The sequence below is a fragment of the Pelophylax lessonae genome (genome assembly GCF_965119305.1).
Source record: "Pelophylax lessonae genome assembly, chromosome: 5".
Classification (NCBI taxonomy): domain Eukaryota; kingdom Metazoa; phylum Chordata; class Amphibia; order Anura; family Ranidae; genus Pelophylax; species Pelophylax lessonae.
The window spans coordinates 324,261,303-324,280,587 of NC_138772.1; the positions used below are offsets into that span (position 1 = coordinate 324,261,303).

Below are 19,285 nucleotides of genomic sequence, written 5' to 3' on the forward strand. Positions count from 1 at the left end.
AGCATTTTTTCTGCCCCAAGTTCTGACATTATTTCTTGCATTGTTTTCTGCTCCTAGTGTGCATGGACCCTTAAGCTGCTTTTGGCTTCCCATAGCGTTTCATGGGGAGAGAAACAGTTCAGAAGTGAACACTGGCCCTTAATAAAATTATTTGGGCAATCGCTAACACCTAAAAAGGCAAATGTGTTTCTTTTGGCACATAGAATTTGGTTTGAAACTGTCTGCTTTCTCAGCCCTGAGCACTTCTGGATCAGAATTTTCAAAATTCCTGCTATAAACTTGGGTAAACGGGTAATCAAGCACAGACTGTGTTCAACAGGCTGAAGCAGAGGGCAGGAAAGAAAATAAGGGGGCTAATAGACCCCTTATGTCTCTAGAAAGTGTACCTGTCACCTACCCAACTACACAAAGGGGCTTTTTTGCCTCTTATAATTAAAATTATAAGCTCCTCTGTACCCCCTTCTTTTACAAGTAATTCTAAATGGATGAGCTGTAAAGGCATTTAAAGCATTATCTATTAATTATTTATTATTATTTCTAAGTATTTTTTTTTTACATTTTGCAGGTACACGCAGGTTTGAGGTTTGACAAATGTATTACTTATTTAATCAACACAACCTCAGTTTTTACTGTTTAAAAATTGGGGATTATTATATTCTTATGTGAACTAAAATTCAAGTCTGTGTATGTTTTACTGTAAATGTGGATTTAATAAAAGTTGCACAAATATTGCGCACCACAAAAAATTGCAACTGCTATCTTTTTAGTCTACAGGGACTCTGTTTTCAGAAAAAAAAACATAATGTTTTGGGGGTTTTAGGTAATTTTCTAGTAACAAATAAAGATTTTATCGTGTAGTGAATTGTATTGTAAGTGTATTGTCTTCCCTCACATTGTAAAGCGCTGCACAAACTGTTGGCGCTATATAAATCCTGTATAATATTAATGTGTACGGGAATTAAAAAAAAATAAATAAAAAATGCTCAGTAGCGAAATGGTTAAATATATTTTTACCATACACATGCAATGTGTAGCATGGTTTATAACACTGATAACCAGCAGAGAGCACCACTGACCTGTTTATATACTGTTTCTACTGTATTGCCTTAAGCAGTGTATAACACTATCCTCACTGTGCTTTTTCCAAAGCTACTGCTTTTCTTTTGTTTTATTTATTATCTTTTTATTAATGGAGAGGGATATTTTATCCTAGATTAATAACAATTATTATATAAATAGTAGAATTGTTTAATCTTTTTAATGCAGATGATATGTATACAGTATATGCATCATTACAGAAAAAAATAATTATATATGATGTCTCAGTAATAACAAAAAAAAAAAGGGAATAAAATATAGTAGATGTGTTATCCAATTAACAGAAAAGTCTATATTCTAGGAATCATACCAGTGTTGTTCAAAAGAATTCAGTAAATAATTAAATTGAGTAATAGCTGTCTTTTTAATTGTATCCAAGGAGACCAAATAAACTGAATTGCATTTACGCTTGGAAAATGGAAATGTGTCTTTTTCTATCATGAAAATGTAACATCATTTTTTCAACCCTTCTCTCAAACTGGAAGATTTGGATTTGTTGGTTGATATTTTCAAAACACCAATTGTGTCCCCATGATCAAAAAATTTTATTAAATTCGCTCATATCAATTTAATACTATCAGTATCTACATTAAAGCAGAACTTGAAGTGATTGTAAAGTCTGTTTTTTTTTTTTTTTCAAGTAACTAGCATGTTATACTTACCTCCTCCATTCGGTTGGTTTTGCACAGAACAGCCTGGAGCCTCCTGTTCTCGGGTTCCTCTTCAGCTCTCCTAGCCCCTCCCTCTTGTTGAGTGCCCCCACAACAAGCAGCTTGCCATGGGAGCACCCTGTGTCCATTCAGAAATGGAGCCGTGACATGGCTCCGCCCCCTCTCGCTCTTGATTGGCTGAATGATTTTGATTGACAGCAGCGGGAGTCGATCGCGCCATGCTCTCAACCAGTGAGAAGGGGAGTCCCAGGCAGTTTAGACACTACTGCAACATCGCTGGATAAAAACGGGCTCGGGTAAGTATTAGGGGGGCTGAAAGGGGCTGCTGTATACAGAATTTTTTTTATCCTAATGCATAGAATGCATTAAGATAAAAATAAGTGTCTGCCTTTACAATCCCTTAAAAGAGATTGTAAAGTCTCATTTTTTTTTTTTTTAAGAAATAACAAACGTGGTTTTGCACAGGGTAGCCTGGAGCCTCCTCTTCTCGGGTCCCTCGTTGCTGATCCTGGCCCCTCCCTCCTGTCGAGTGCCCCCACAGCAAGCAGCTTGCTATGGGGGCACCTGAGCCGAGCTGCAGCTCCCTGTGGCCATTCAGACACAGAGCTGCCATTCGGCCCTGCTCCCTCTCTCTCCTGATTGGTTAACTGACTTTGATTGACAGCGGTGGGAACCAATGGTTGCGTCTCAGTCGATCAGGAGGGAGAGTCCCGGACAGTCGAGGGGCTCGTGGACATCCCTAGTCAGAGATGGGGCTCAGGTAAGTACTAGGGGGCTGCTACACACAGAAGGTTTTTTTTTCTTAGTGTATAGAATGCATTAAGATAAAAAACATTCTGACTTTACAACCCCTTTAACTGTATCTGAGCACCACAAACTGAAAACACCATGTAATTAATTTTTCATATTCAAAGCAAACTCACCCATGCATCCATGTCTCCATGCTTTATTTTGTTGAGATTCCAATTTAAAAAACAACACAACAATTTCTAGCTGCGGCCATCTTGAGTAAAGGCAGATGATTCTTCCTGGAATCCATCTTTCCTTAGCTCAGGCAGGCAGACAGGAAGGTGTGCTTAGCTGAGAAAGCCCCTCTTCCCTACTTCCAGATAAAGAAAAACAATGCCCATGAAGACTCTTGGGATGTATCACATCATTTTGGCCTAGGCTAGAAACCAGGAGGCAACTGAAGAAAGTAAAAAACATGGTTAAAATAGATAAATATAATATACTTTCCCATCTATTTACTAATGATAGCAGTATAAGGGTAATAAAATACTTAATAATGATTGAGAGAGTTTAGTTCTAATTTAAGCACCAAAACTACTGCTTTTCACCCAGATACCTAAAAATTGCCCATCAGCGTGAAAAAGGTAAATAAAGGACAGTAATAAAATAAATGCTTTATTTATCTGAATAAAGAGATATCCTTTTAGTCACTATGGATAACTGCAATTTACACCTTATCATTTCTGTAGTTGTATAGCCACATTTTTATCGGGTAAATGTCTGTCAATAATCATGGGAACAAATAGATGCAGCATATTCTTTTTGCATCTTTAGTACCCTTAGTCCTTAAAAATATACAGTATCTGAACCCAAATATTATTTTCCTTGTGGATAAAGTAGGGAAATCTCTAAAATCCCTGTCAGAAAGCCTAGTTGGCGAAACACGTCAGCAGACACATTATGTTCCTTGCCTTGGAATCTAGTTACCCTCTCTCTTGGAGGCTATCATGCAACAGGATTGGCCAAGATACACCTATAGTATGGAATATATTTTGCTACCAGTTGGATTGTTGCATTTGATATTGTACTAACACGTTAGGTTTATATACAGTATCTCACAAAAGTTAGTACTCCCCTCCCATTTTTGTTAATTTTTTTTTTATCTTTTCATGTGACAACACTGAAGAAATTACCCTTTGCTACAATGTAGTGAGTATACAGCTTATATAACAGTGTAAATTTGCTGTCCCCTCAAAATAACTCAACACACAGTCAATAATGTCTAAACCGCTGGCAACAGAAGTGAGTACACTACTAAGTGAAAATGTCCAAATTGGGCCCAAAGTGTCATTTTTTTGTGTGGCCACCATTATTTTCCAGCACTACCTTAACCCTCTTGGGCATGGAGTTTACCAGAGCTTCACAAGTTGCCACTGGAGTCCTCTTTCACTCCTCCATGATGACATCACGGAGCTGGTGGATGTTAGAGACCTCACGCTCCTCCACCTTCTGTTTGAGGATGCCCTACAGATGCTCAATAGGGTTTATGTCTGGAGACATGCTTGGCCAGTCTATCACCTTTACCCTCATCTTCTTTAGCAAGAAAGTGGTCATCTAGGAGGTGTGTTTGGGGTCGTTATCATGTTGGAATACTGCCTTGCTGCCCAGTCTCTGAAGGGAGGGGATCATGCTCAGCTTCAGTATGTCACAGTACATGTTGGCATTCATGGTTACCTCAATGAACTGCAGCTCCCCAGTGCCGGCAGCACTCATGCAGCCCAAGACCATGACTGTAGGCAAGACACACTTTGTACTCCTCACCTGGTTGCTGCCACACACGCTTGACACCATCTGAACCAAATACGTTTATCTTGGTCTCATCAGACCACACGACATGGTTCCAGTAATCCATGTCCTTAGTCTGCTTGTCTTCAGAAAACTGTTTGCAGGCTTTCTTGTGCATCACCTTTAGAAGAGGGTGGACAGCCACGCAGACCAATTTGATGCAGTGTGCGGCGTATGGTCTGAACACTTACAGGCTGACCCCTTCAACCTCTGCAGCAATGCTGGCAGCATTCATACGTCTATTTCCCAAAGACAACCTCTGGATTTGACGCTGAGCACTCGCACTCAACTTTTTTGGTTGACTATGGCGAGGCCTGTTCTGAGTGGAACCTTTCCTGTTAAACCACTGTATGGTCTTGGCCATCGTGCTGCAGCTCAGTTTCAGGATCTTGGAAATCTTCTTATAGCCTAGGCCATCTTTATGTAGAGCAACAATTCTTTTTTTCAGATCCCCTTATGGCAAAGAGTTCTTTGCCATAAGGTGCCATATTGAACTTCCAGTGACCAGTATGAGATAATGAGAGCGATAACACCAAATTGAACACACCTGCTCCCCATTCACACCTGAGACCTTGTAGCACTAAGGAGTCACATGGGAGGAGTCATTGGCTAATTTAGCCCAAATTGGACAGTTTTACTTAGGGGTGTACTCACTTATGTTGCCAGTGGTTTAGACATTAATAGCTGTGTGTTGAATTATTTTGAGGGGACAGCAAATTAACACTTTTATACAAGCTGTACACTCACTACTTTACATTGAACCAAAGTGTAATTTCTTCTGTGTTGTCACATAATAAATAATAATATTATAATATAATAATAAAATATTTACAAAAATATGAGGATTGTACTCTCTTTTGTGAGATACTGTATACTTTCGAAAGATGTAATAATTCCTAATTTTTGCTGCTGCATGATTTATCATTCCATGCATGCTTGTGGTGGGCAAGATCTAACAGCAATATGATCTTATTGTCTTATGCTCCATGTTTGGACTAATATCATTAAACTTTGCAGGCATGCTACCCGAGGAGTATTAGATTTGTGTGCACCATATTAGATATGTACAGTATTAGCTTTTGTACTTTAATGTGAAGTAAACAGAGCAACAAGTTATAAAGCTTGCTGTAAATGATTTGGGCACTGTATATTTTATTGCAAGCTTGACTTGCTGAATTTTATATATTGATATTTAGAGTATGAGATCTTTACAATTATTATTCTGCATTCAGTTTATAGGTGCTTATTTCCTTGTTTTTTAAGTTGATATTACAGCAAATATTACATGGGTGTTAGCCCCCGTTCACACTGGGGCGACCTGTCAGGCGACCTGGTCGCCTGACAGGTCGCCGTAGGTCGCCTTCCATAGAGAAGCTGTGGACCCGTTCTAATAGGAGCGACACAAGTCGCTCCAACTTAGAAAAAGGGTCCGCAGCTTCTTTGGGGCGACCTGGAGCGACCTGCATTGACTTCAATGTTATGAAGTCCGAGGCAGCGCGCCGCGACCTGTGAGGTCGCCCCGGGAAGTAGCGTCGCCCCAGTGTGAACGGGGCCTTACTGTTTCAAAAAGAGTTACAGATATGTGGCATTTAGGTTTTTTAAAGTTACACATGCTCTTTTATTGCTACACTTATGGCTATGGAGCATTGCCCCAAAACCAATCAGCAGAAAATTATATTAGCATATGATTTAGGGTCTGTATTGGGGGAGTTTTGGGCTTGTATAGATGACATCAGTCTAACATCAGTTTGAGACGCTTCTGAGATCATTCAGAGTTTATTCACAGGTGCATTTGACTTTCAGTTAACCTCCTTTTTATCTTCATTTGACCTACTTCAAGCTGGTTTTGCAAACCTATAGACTTTTATTGAAATGCAGACCAGCTTGAAAAAAAACAAATGCCCGTCAACACTGGCCCTAACTTACCTGTATGCCAGAGTTTTTGGAATGAACATTTTTTGTGCCCAGTGCTCCAGTAATAATGTTCTTCATTACAGAAGTTGGCCAACTGGGATAATGAGAGTACCACATGTAATAACAGGAGGTTTTTTTACTCTTTCTTAGTTTTTGATGAAAGTTTATTTGCAATGGTTAGAATTATCTATAAGGTTAATGAACTATTTTTTATTTATATGCAAAAAAAAAAAAAAAAATGGACATTGACAGATTTGATTTTTAATACAAAAGAAACTTCCATGAATCATAAATAAGATGCATATGTTTTATTTTCAACAATGTCATTAACATTTCATTAAAATTACTGATTGGATCAAGATTGTCTAAGTTGTACACAAGTGAGCTTATTGCATTTTGAAGATTTTCAGGAGCACACAAACATTAAACAAGCATAATGTTTTATAGTGACAGTAATGGGTATCTCCAGGTAGGTCAAAAATCAAAAATAAACATACACCTGTATAATGTACACCTGATACTTGCTAAAGAGGATGTTACCCTATAGGGATCGACCGATTATCGGCAACACCAAATATAGGGGGCCGATATGCACTTTCCGCGATATATCAGAATTGGCCCGTGGGGTTACCGATATTGCCGATATTTCGGGAAAGTGCTTGTACCGGAGTGATGCCTGCAGCTAGAGGCATCGCTCCGGTACCGGCGTCCATAGCAGATGGTCGGTTGTCTTGTAATGACAACCAATGCGGCTGAGAAGCCGCTTGGCTGTCATTACAAGGAGCGGGAGGGGACGTCTCCCCCTCCCGCCGCCTTCTGCGGCTCGCCCGGGTCTCCCGTCCCACCGGGAGACCCGGGCATCCTACCTGCATGGCCGTCGAAGAGAAGACACGATCAAAGTCGCATTCGGCTCTGATCGGGTCTCTATGTAAAAAACCCGGAAGTGATGTCATGACACTTCCGGGTTTTTACGGGTACTCAGCGCCAAATTCAAAAAAAATGACAGCATTCAAAACAGCCAAACTTGGCGTTTTGAATGCTTTTAAGTGCAGTACCTGTGAAAAAAAAAAAAAATTTAAATGTCCGAAAATATCGACCAATATCGGCCGATACCGATATCCGGTGACCAAAATATCGGTATCAACATTAAAAATAACAATATCGGTCTATCACTATTACCCTACAAATCTCTAATTCCAGTCTCTGTACCAAAAATTCCAATGAGTCCAAATATCCCATCTTTCATATCTCAAATTCCCTGTACAAAACCTAAAGGGATGATGGGAAACAGCCTTAGATGAAAAGCCTTCATTTTCACTCAAATAAAACACAGGCATGGGCTTTACATAAAAAAACAAAGCAGCAAATCTAAAGCTGGCATTAAGAAGATATAAATGTTGCTGGTTCAGCAGGAAACAGTCAAATTTCAATCCATGTGTGGCTGTCCCTGTTTGACAGACGTCAATCATTAAATTGACTTCTGTCCATGGACAAGTTGGAAAACTTTTCTTGATCAGCGGCTGCAGTCAGTTGGTTGCAGCCGCTGCTAACTGTATTCTGACAGCAGTGGGAGGCATTCTTTATTCCTCCTTTCTTGGGTAGCTGAATAAATCTGTTCATTTTTTTTTTGTTGTGTGTTCAGCCCCGTAACTGAAAAAAAAGAAAAGAAAACCATCTATGGCTAGCTTAACTCTTTTTGCTGCATCCAAACTAAAATCTATTCCACAAAACTTCCATGGGACAAGAAGGGAACTATGAGTACCATGTTAGTAATTAAAATGATTGTAAACGTTCACCTTGTAAAACAACCCATTCAGTTTAAAATAGAAATAAATTGCAAAACATTTTTGTATAGATATAAAAAAAACATTATTAATACCTTTTTCCCTTTTTTATTAGTGATCACATTCCCTTTGTTCTCAGCTGCATAAGAGCTGGGGGAGAAGCAGCAGCATACTGAGCTTGCCAGTGAATGGCTGTGCATCAGGACAAGTCTGATCATTGGAGGAAAGCACACTGTGTTGCCAGCATAGCTAGGGAACTGACCATGATGTGCTCTCCTGCTTAGTGTGGTCAGTTTTTAATAGGAAAGCAGAGGAACTAGCAAGAACAACAAGGATTTCCCACAAAGGAAGCAATACAAAGGGAACAAGATACTTTCTCATACACAAGCACTCCTATATAGTTTTCTCAGTAATTCAAAATGCTCTCCTAATTTCACTATGGGGACACTGCTCCAAATTTCCGTCTGTGTATGTATTCAATCAGTAGCATAACTATATCACAGTCCCATAACTAACTAGTTTAGCCGGTCCTGACAAGTTGCATCAGAGGTCCAGCTCCCAGAGTTGGGCTTCTGATGCATCCAGCGAGGACTGTATAATTTCCCTGCATCATTTCACATTTACAGGATGTACAGTCATTTTGATATTATATTAGTCTTCACACTGAATATTAGTGCTATAATACATCAGATAGATTTATAGTCTAATTAAGATTCATATCTGGATTATATTAAGATGCTATGATACCTGTTTACACAATGATATTGATGGAAAATGTTACATTTTCTTGATAGCAGAGGGGGTCTTTTATGCCTTGTTTCCACTGAGCGGAACGGTTTGGGTCGGTACAGTTTGGAAGGGTTAGAATGGTCCGGTCTATTCAGGTGAGCGTTTCCATTGCAAGTCGGGCCACCAGGGACCATGCGGGGTTTACACCAAATGAGGTGTTTGTTTTGCTCTTTCATTTGACGTGAGCATTGAAGTTTTCCTGTCCGCCAATCAGTGGAATCTATCGTGTGACGCCAGTAGCTCCGCCCTACCGTACCATTTCCTATGGCCCTACATCTGAAGCAGGACCAGGAATGGTGCAGTTTGGTTCGGTTGTATGGGCCACTTTCATAATGGAAACACTCAAATTACCGTACCGAACTGACCCGAACCGATCCGCTCAGTGGAAACGAGGCATTAGAGTATATTTTTTTTAAGGGATACCATGGTTTTGCATGTATTTTGTACAATAGTACATGATATATAAAATGGGACATGGCTTATAAGTGTTTTATTGAGAATATGATATGAATGCCTGGTATGTCTTTAGGACCAGTGGTTGTATGCTTATTGGAATATTCAGCTGCATGAGATATAAATTGTCCATGCAGTTAGGCTCTCTTAGAGGAAGCAAATGTATGTTGGCCTATATGGGCACATTGTATGCCTTTTTTGGGCCATCCTTAATATTATCTGTTTTTTTTGTTGGATTTTCCATCTCTGCAGCATCCTTAAACACCTTTTCCAACATTTTTCTAATTGATCGGTCCTCGGTTTTGAGCTTGCCCCATCTACCCACAACCATGTAAATATATGGGTTAGCACTACAATTAAAGGATGAGCACAGGGATGTTGTAAAGAAGAATGAAACCAGGAATGGTTTAGACGGCAGGACATTAAAGTATAGTAGAAGGCCTAGTATTCTTGCAGGTACCACAGAAATGAGGAAGATTGTGACACTGATGACAATAACTATGTAGACTTTTGGGGGGTGGCACTTCTTTGAAGCTGTTTGTATCTGAAATATAAGGGTTAAACTGGAGATTACCATAATGAGAACAATGATAACATACAAGGCAGAAGTAAAAAAGTAGACGCTCGTGCAGCTTTTTGAGCCTGAGGCTTGATATTGTTGTTCACCAGTACATATTACATTTTCTAGCAGTGTTACCAGCAAGGACAGCAACCAACACATGATGGACACATATCCTGATAAGTTTTTGGGCCTATAGCATTGATACCAAAATGGATATAAAACAGCAAGACATCTCTCCAGTGCAATGACCATAAGAACATAAGTACTAGTATTAAATCCAAAATTATAAAGTAGGCCAGTGATAAAAGCAACATAGTTTTCCACAATCGGTGAATCCCTTACTCCATTTAAAAAACAGAAGGTGTACATCATCCATGCCCCTAATCCAAGCAAAAAGGTAAAGTCAGCAACTGCAAGGTTGAGGATATAAATGGTAAACTGGTTTCCTTTAATCTTGAAACAAAGAATCCAAAACACAGTCCCATTGCCCAGTAACCCCAAAGCACACAGAACTAGAGAGAAAATAGTCAAAGCCATGAAGTAAGCACTTCTTTGCGATGGTCCATCATTTTCCGTTCCATTCAATTTTTTCACTGAGACGTTGTTGAATTCCATGCTTGATTCATTCATTGTCATTGTGTCCTGTTAAAAAATGGAATTACAGATCAGTTTTCTATAGTAAGCTGTAATTTGATTTCTGTTAATCTGTACAGGGAGTGGTCCAGGTCATTTCTATGGACATATTTGTTACAAAGATCGGCTATTGATTCATTTTTGATTTTTTCTACATACACTTAGACACAATAATAGTTTTTAAATAACACATGCATTAATGTACTATAATATAGTATGAAAATAATGTTTACACCAATTTAAAGCATATTTAAACCAAAAACCAAAACCAAAAACCAAAACCAAAGAACAATAAGTTAATATACGGCAGCTTTCCAATGTTTAGATGTGGCTGGTTAATCTATTTCATTTATTTTCCCCGGTGATCATGCCAGTAGCACACTATGTGTCATAGGATGTCTCCTTTATCTCCGTAGAAGCAGTTGAGCCAGTGCCAGGAAAAGGTCATCCAGCACCCGGGGCAAAGATGCCAAACCACACCCCCTCCCTGTTCCAATATGTGTGAGCTTAGGGCAGGGGTCTTCAAAGTATGGCCCTCCAGTTGTTCAGGAACTACAATTCCCATCATGCCAGTCATGTCTGTGAATGTCAGAGTTTTACAATGCCTCATGGGATGTGTAGTTCCGCAACAGCTGGAGGGCCGTAGTTTGAGGATCCCTGGCTTAGGGGATCCTACTACCAGCAGTCATCTGCTTGTCACAATCACTGTCTGGGGATGTTCAGGACCTTCTTACTATGTTCTCTGCCTCAGCAGGGCTCCTTGTGCCCGAGCCAAAAACAAAAGGCAGAGCACACATGTCAGTCACATGGAGTATGTAGTTTCACAAGTTTGGGAGAAGCGACAGGTTGTTTGTCAGATCACCTAGAAATGAATGAAGTATTTGGTAGCTAATTCGATAGGGAAAAAATTGGTGGAAAATAGCAGCTTTTGCAGTTTTAACACTGGGCCCATGTTGATGTCTCTTTACATTTTAAAATTTGCTATTTGGACTTCTTTTTATATTTGTTTAAAAGCTTAAATACTAAAATATAACAAAAATATGCAACAATTTGTGAGGGTAGATTACACCAAATGCAGAAAGACTGTGTTGGATGGCTATATCAGTTGTCAAGCACCTGTGGTAGTGAGCCTTGTGGATCGCCAACTCAGGGTTCTCCAGGGCACGGAGTCTAAGCCCCACTGTCAAGCATCTGTGGTAGTGAGACTTTGTAGTGCGCCAACTTGGGGTTACCCAGGGAGCGCAGTCTAAGCGCCACTGTCAAGCGTCTGTGGTAGTGAGACATTGTAGAGCGCCAACTTGGGGTTCCTCAGGGCGTGGAGTCTAAGCCCCACTGTCAAGCGTCTGTGGTAGTGAGCCCTTATAGATCGCCAAATCGGGGTTCCCCAAGGCGCAGAGTCTAAGCCCCAGTCTGCTTCTTCACCAGAGCCCCTGATGGTGGGTATGTGCTTGAAGCAAGCTGGAACTAGGATGCACCCCCCAGGTATGCCCATCTGAAGATGTGGAGACCACATGCGTGTTCATAGTACAAGCAGCAGGGGACAACAGGAAATCCAGGAGACAAACCAAGGTCAGGGCGGGTAGCAAACAAGCATGGTAAACAAAGCCAGGGTCGGTACACAGGTAGTCAGGCGGGGGATACACAAGAGACCAGTGAACAGGAGCTTAGAGAACTGAAGTTGCTCAGGCAATGTGGGATACACTGGGGGCTAGTGATGTCGCGAACCTAAAATTCGCCGTTCGCGAACGGCGAACGCGAACATCGGCAAATGTTCGCGAACCGGCGAACCGGGCGAACCGCCATAGACTTCAATAGGCAGGCGAATTTTAAAACACACAGGGACTCTTTCTGGCCACAATAGTGATGGAAAAGTTGTTTCAAGGGGACTAACACCTGGACTGTGGCATGCCGGAGAGGGATCACGCAAAAAAAAGTTCTTAAAAATTATAATTTTTTGATAGAGAGCCAATTATTGGAAAAATTAAAAAAAAATAAAAATAAAAAATTTCTTTGGATTTAGCATCTGGGGGGTCTAAAAAGTGTACCTGTGAAGTTTCAGGAATATGGCTTCTCTGCGGCTGGCTTTTTCTCTTGCAGGCATTTATCGGGCATTTTTTTAGGCAGGCATGTCATTTTTTGTATTTAGTGTCTGGGGGGTCTAAAAAGTGTACTTGTCAAGTTTCAGCTCTGTAGCATGTCCAGAACCCCTAAAAAACAGCATTTTTCTTATATTTTCAGGAATACGGCTTCTCTGCGGCTGGCTTTTTTTCTTGCAGGCATTTAGCGGGCATTTTTTTAGGCAGGCATGTCATTTTTTGTATTTAGTGTCTGGGGGGTCTAAAAAGTGTACCTGTCAAGTTTCAGCTCTGTAGCATGTCCAGAACCCCTAAAAAACAGCATTTTTCTTATATTTTCAGGAATACGGCTTCTCTGCGGCTGGCTTTTTTATCTTGCAGGCATTTAGCGGGCATTTTTTTAGGCAGGCATGTCATTTTTTGTATTTAGTGTCTGGGGGGTCTAAAAAGTGTACCTGTCAAGTTTCAGCTCTGTAGCATGTCCAGAACCCCTAAAAAACAGCATTTTTCTTATATTTTCAGGAATACGGCTTCTCTGCGGCTGGCTTTTTTTCTTGCAGGCATTTAGCGGGCATTTTTTTAGGCAGGCATGTCATTTTTTGTATTCAGTGTCTGGGGGGTCTAAAAAGTGTACCTGTCAAGTTTCAGCTCTGTAGCATGTCCAGAACCCCTAAAAAACAGCATTTTTCTTATATTTTCAGGAATACGGCTTCTCTGCGGCTGGCTTTTTCTCTTGCAGGCATTTAGCGGGCATTTTTTTAGGCAGGCATGTCATTTTTTGTATTTAGTGTCTGGGGGGTCTAAAAAGTGTACCTGTCAAGTTTCAGCTCTGTAGCATGTCCAGAACCCCTAAAAAACAGCATTTTTCTTATATTTTCAGGAATACGGCTTCTCTGCGGCTGGCTTTTTTTCTTGCAGGCATTTAGCAGGCATTTTTTTAGGCAGGCATGTCATTTTTTGTATTTAGTGTCTGGGGGGTCTAAAAAGTGTACCTGTCAAGTTTCAGCTCTGTAGCATGTCCAGAACCCCTAAAAAACAGCATTTTTCTTATATTTTCAGGAATACGGCTTCTCTGCGGCTGGCTTTTTTTCTTGCAGGCATTTAGCGGGCATTTTTTTAGGCAGGCATGTCATTTTTTGTATTTAGTGTCTGGGGGGTCTAAAAAGTGTACCTGTCAAGTTTCAGCTCTGTAGCATGTCCAGAACCCCTAAAAAACAGCATTTTTCTTATATTTTCAGGAATACGGCTTCTCTGCGGCTGGCTTTTTCTCTTGCAGGCATATATATCAGTGGTGGGTGGGCAGTGGCACAGTACACTCTCTGTGGACCTGACAGCAGTCACTGGCACCCAGGCAACTGCAATTTAAAAAATATATATATATTTTTTTTACTTTGCAAGCTGCTGTGCCACTTTATATATCAGTGGTGGGTGGGCAGTGGCACAGTACACTCTCTGTGGACCTGACAGCAGTCACTGGCACCCAGGCAACTGCAATTTAAAAAATATATATATATTTTTTTACTTTGCAAGCTGCTGTGCCACTTTATATATCAGTGGTGGGTGGGCAGTGGCACAGTACACTCTCTGTGGACCTGACAGCAGTCACTGGCACCCAGGCAACTGCAATTTAAAAAAATATATATTTTTTTTTACTTTGCAAGCTGCTGTGCCACCTTATATATCAGTGGTGGGTGGGCAGTGGCACAGTACACTCTCTGTGGACCTGACAGCAGTCACTGGCACCCAGGCAACTGCAATTTTAAAAAATATATATTTTATTTTACTTTGCAAGCTGCTGTGCCACCTTATATATCAGTGGTGGGTGGGCAGTGGCACAGTACACTCTCTGTGGACCTGACAGCAGTCACTGGCACCCAGGCAACTGCAATTTTAAAAAAATATGTTTTATTTTACTTTGCAAGCTGCTGTGCCACCTTATATATCAGTGGTGGGTGGGCAGTGGCACAGTACACTCTCTGTGGACCTGACAGCAGTCACAGGCAACTGCAATTAAAAAATATATATATTTTTTTTTACTTTGCAAGCTGCTGTGCCACCTTATATATCAGTGGTGGGTGGGCACACAGTGGCACTGCAGTGGGCACAGTACACTCTGTGGACCTGACAGTAACTGGCAGCCCAGGCAACTGCAATAATAAAAAATATTTTTTTTTTTCAATTTATTGCAACAAGATGCTGTGCCACCGTATATATATCAGTGGTGGGCAGTGCACTGCAGTGGGTACAGTGCACTCTGTGGACCTGACACAGCACTCACTGCAATTATGACAGAGGAAAAAAAAATATTTTTTAAAATGCAAGGTACTGTGCCTGTGCCACCCGAAATGAGTGTGGTGTGCACACAGTACAGTCTGTGGTAGGTCTGTGGCCTCTCACACACAGCGGGCAGGCAACTGCAGTGTACAATAGATATATATAGATATATATATAAAGAAAAAACTCTATTACCTTACCAGCCCTTAAAAGGGCTTTTGGGGACACTATATATATATATATATATATATATATATGTATATATATAAATAAAAAAAATCCTCAATTACCAGCCCTTAAAAGGGCTTTTGGGGACACTAGATAGATATAGATATATATATATATATATATATATAAGAAGAAACAACTCAATTACCAGCCCTTAAAAGGGCTTTTGGGGACGCTAGGTATATACAGTGGGTACGGAAAGTATTCAGACCCCCTTAAATTTTTCACTCTTTGTTATATTGCAGCCATTTGCTAAAATCATTTAAGTTCATTCTTCTTCCTCATGAATGTACACATAGCACCCCATACTGACAGAAAAACACAGAATTGTTGACATTGTTGCAGATTTATTAAAAAAGAAAAACTGAAATATCACATGGTCCCAAGTATTCAGACCCTTTGCTCAGTATTTAGTAGAAGCCCCCTTTTGATCTAATACAGCCAGGAGTCTTTTTGGGAAAGATGCAACAAGTCTTTCACACCTGGATTTGGGGATCCTCTGCCATTCCTCCTTGCAGATCCTCTCCAGTTCTGTCAGGTTGGATGGTAAACGTTGGTGGACAGCCATTTTTAGGTCTCTCCAGAGATGCTCAATTGGGTTTAAGTCAGGGCTCTGGCTGGGCCATTCAAGAACAGTCACGGAGTTGTTGTGAAGCCACTCCTTTGTTATTTTAGCTGTGTGCTTAGGGTCATTGTCTTGTTGGAAGGTAAACCTTCGGCCCAGTCTGAGGTCCAGAGCACTCTGGAGAAGGTTTTGTCCAGGATATCCCTGTACTTGGCCGCATTCATCTTTCCCTCGATTGCAACTAGTCGTCCTGTCCCTGCAGCTGAAAAACACCCCCACAGCATGATGCTGCCACCACCATGCTTCACTGTTGGGACTGTATTGGACAGGTGATGAGCAGTGCCTGGTTTTCTCCACACATACCGCTTAGAATTAAGGCCAAAAAGTTCTATTTTGGTCTCATCAGACCAGAGAATCTTATTTCTCACCATCTTGGAGTCCTTCAGGTGTTTTTTTAGCAAACTCCATGCGGGCTTTCATGTGTCTTACACTGAGGAGAGGCTTCCGTCGGGCCACTCTGCCATAAAGCCCCGACTGGTGGAGGGCTGCAGTGATGGTTGACTTTCTACAACTTTCTCCCATCTCCTGACTGCATCTCTGGAGCTCAGCCACAGTGATCTTTGGGTTCTTCTTTACCTCTCTCACCAAGGCTCTTCTCCCCCGATAGCTCAGTTTGGCCGGACGGCCAGCTCTAGGAAGGTTTCTGGTCGTCCCAAACGTCTTCCATTTGAGGATTATGGAGGCCACTGTGCTCTTAGGAACCTTAAGTGCAGCAGAAATCTTTTTGTAACCTTGGCCAGATCTGTGCCTTGCCACAATTCTGTCTCTGAGCTCTTCAGGCAGTTCCTTTGACCACATGATTCTCATTTGCTCTGACATGCATTGTGATCTGGAAGGTCTTATATAGACAGGTGTGTGGCTTTCCTAATCAAGTCCAATCAGTATAATCAAACACAGCTGGACTCAAATGAATGTGTAGAACCATCTCAAGGATGATCAGAAGAATTGGAAAGCACCTGAGTTAAATATATGAGTGTCACAGCAAAGGGTCTGAATACTTAGGACCATGTGATATTTCAGTTTTTATTTTTTAATAAATCTGCAACAATGTCAACAATTCTGTGTTTTTCTGTCAGTATGGGGTGCTATGTGTACATTCATGAGGAAGAAGAATGAACTTAAATGATTTTAGCAAATGGCTGCAATATAACAAAGAGTGAAAAATTTAAGGGGGTCTGAATATTTTCCGTACCCACTGTATATATATATATATATATATATATATATATATATATATATATAAAAAAAAAAAAAACCACAAATACCAGCCCTTAGAAGGGCTTTTTGGGGTGCTGATATTACAGCAGTAGTGGACCAAGAACACTGCAAGACCAGGAACACTGACTAACTGTCCCTAGCTTAACAGCAGCAGCAGCAGCAGCAGCAGCAGCAGCAGCAGCAGCAGCTCTCTCCCTACTCTCACTACACACACTGCTTCAGAATGATCTAAGATGGATGCTGCCCTTGCTTATTTATAGGAGGTGGGAGGGTGTGGGAGGGAGGTATGCTGATTGGCTGGAAATGTGTCTGCTGACTGTAAAGTTCAGGGTCAAAGTTTGCCTCAATGATGTCTTATGGGGGGCGGACCGAACATCGCATATGTTCGCCGGCAGCGGCGAACACGAACATGCTAAGTTCGCCGGGAACTGTTCGCCGGCGAACAGTTCTATACATCTCTACTGGGGGCCAGGAAGTGATGGAAGGGAAGGAAAAATGAGCCCACAGGATAGCAGGCAATGCCCATAAGTGAGCACAGCCAAACCACACATGTAAAAGGTATCAGGGTAGCGAAGCACTGCAGCAAGGAGGTAAGAACACACTAGCAGGAAACTGCAGGCTAACTTGTGACACCAGTGGTAAAACTGCAGTTTTACCACAAGACAAGGCAAAATGCCTTTTCCCCTACCTGACCTGTGGTTTGCACTGAATAAAGTACTTAATAAGCTACTTTTTTCAGCACAGTGCAGTGTGAGGCAATCCACTGCCTCATCTTGCCTCACACAGCAGTCAATAGAACATTTCACTGTGTGACATTTCAATAAAATCTGTTTTAAAAAAAGTGAACAGTGTGATGCGCCACAATTAGCATATCGGTCCTGCTGTCATCCCACACGCTGTGTGTGACTGTACCCTGAAGGAAGTTATTTTATGTTTCTGTTTTTATCATTTTTTTTTTTACACTTATGAATAGATTTGTGTTTATTAACAAATCCTTTCATAGTTCTGATCTAAGAAGTGAGTACAGTAGTCAGTCACCCTTTTCCTCACTTTGGCTTTCTACATTCATATGAATGCCTTTGTTTACCTTCATACCCATTCATACATAATTGATGGATCTTAAGATATTCAAAGCCATTCATACCCTAGTTCCTCAGAGGCCTCTGTTAGATGAAGGCAGCACTGGGGACAGTGCTGCTTGATCAAGGCCGCTGATAGGGGGGGGGCCACCAGTCCTCCTGTAGGGGGCCCTGCAACACAGGGCGGCCCCAACAGCAAGTGCAATCGCTGCGGTCAGGCAGAGGGGCAATTACAGAAGGAAGCCCTGTGTGGCTCTCCGCAGCAGCTAAAAAACATTTTCTTCCCCTCCTGCCAGCTTTCAGCTGCTGTAGAGAGAGCCACAGACACAGGGCATCGTTCCTGTAATTACTTCTCAGACACCAATCAACCTCCCTATTGTGCCTGCTTCTGATTCCCCCCCCCCCGTGTGCCCCCCTTTCACTGTGCCAATCCCCCTCCCGCAGCGCTGTAGGCTTCCCTGTCCTGTAAAAAAATAACAAATTATAAAAAAATAATCTTTAAACATTGTATTGTCATTTTATAAATTGTAAAATAAAATAATTGTAAACATTTTTACCTTTAAAAAAAAAAAAAAGTAAATTATTTATTTTTTAAATGTAAAAAACAATTAAAAGGAGCTAATTCACACAGGTTCTCTGTTTGTGTCCGCTAATAATGATTTTAGTGTATTTTTAGTGAAAATAATGTCTTGACATATTCGGGGGGGGGGGCACCAGGTAGGCTGTACGGGGCCCTGTGATTTCTAAAAGCAGGCCTGTGTGTGATTATTAGTACAGATGCACTGACAAATCAGGACTTTCAAGGATTTGCTTACCCACCCTCTATCCGCAATTTCTGCTGCCAGAGGAGGTGGCTGGGGGGTGTAAGATGACAGAAAAAAGATAGGGGGCTGAGTAAGCAAACCCTGCAAAGTCCCAATCTGGCTGTGCTCCTGTATTCAAAACAGCTGTATGCAAAGTATAGGAATTCCGGGTTGCTGCACTGGCAGAAAGGAGGAGCTAAATAAGGAGAGAGAAATTCACAGCTGCCTCCTCCTGGGTCTCTCCTCCTCTCCTAACCACTTTTAGCGCTCAGCTGTGCAAGCTGTGCTCTCTCTTCCTTTTCGACTTCATGCCAGTTCAACACTCTTGTATTCCTGTGAACACCTCTACAGGCTTGTTAATACAGGAGCACAGCACTAGCAGGAAGAAGGAACTGGAGAGGGGAGAGAGCACAGCCCACACCTAATGCCAGCTTTCCCCCTCCTCACCTCACCACTTCTAGTGCTTGGCTGACAGGAGAAGTGATACCACGGTCACTACTCCTGT

At 41.4% G+C, this 19,285-nt stretch overlaps 1 protein-coding gene across 1 annotated transcript in view; it reads right to left on the reverse strand.

Annotated features, from left to right (window-relative positions):
• Positions 1-9,455: 9,455 nt before the first annotated feature.
• The window catches only part of LOC309556505 (mas-related G-protein coupled receptor member H-like), a gene marked incomplete at its 3' end in the record, with an annotated part of 65,314 nt that continues 55,484 nt past the window's right edge, over positions 9,456-19,285 (reverse strand). The window contains exon 2 of the mRNA XM_082258954.1: positions 9,456-10,487. Coding sequence (XP_082115080.1) covers positions 9,456-10,481 — 1,026 coding nt within the window. The 5' untranslated portion in view covers positions 10,482-10,487. The remainder of the gene's footprint in view (positions 10,488-19,285) is intronic.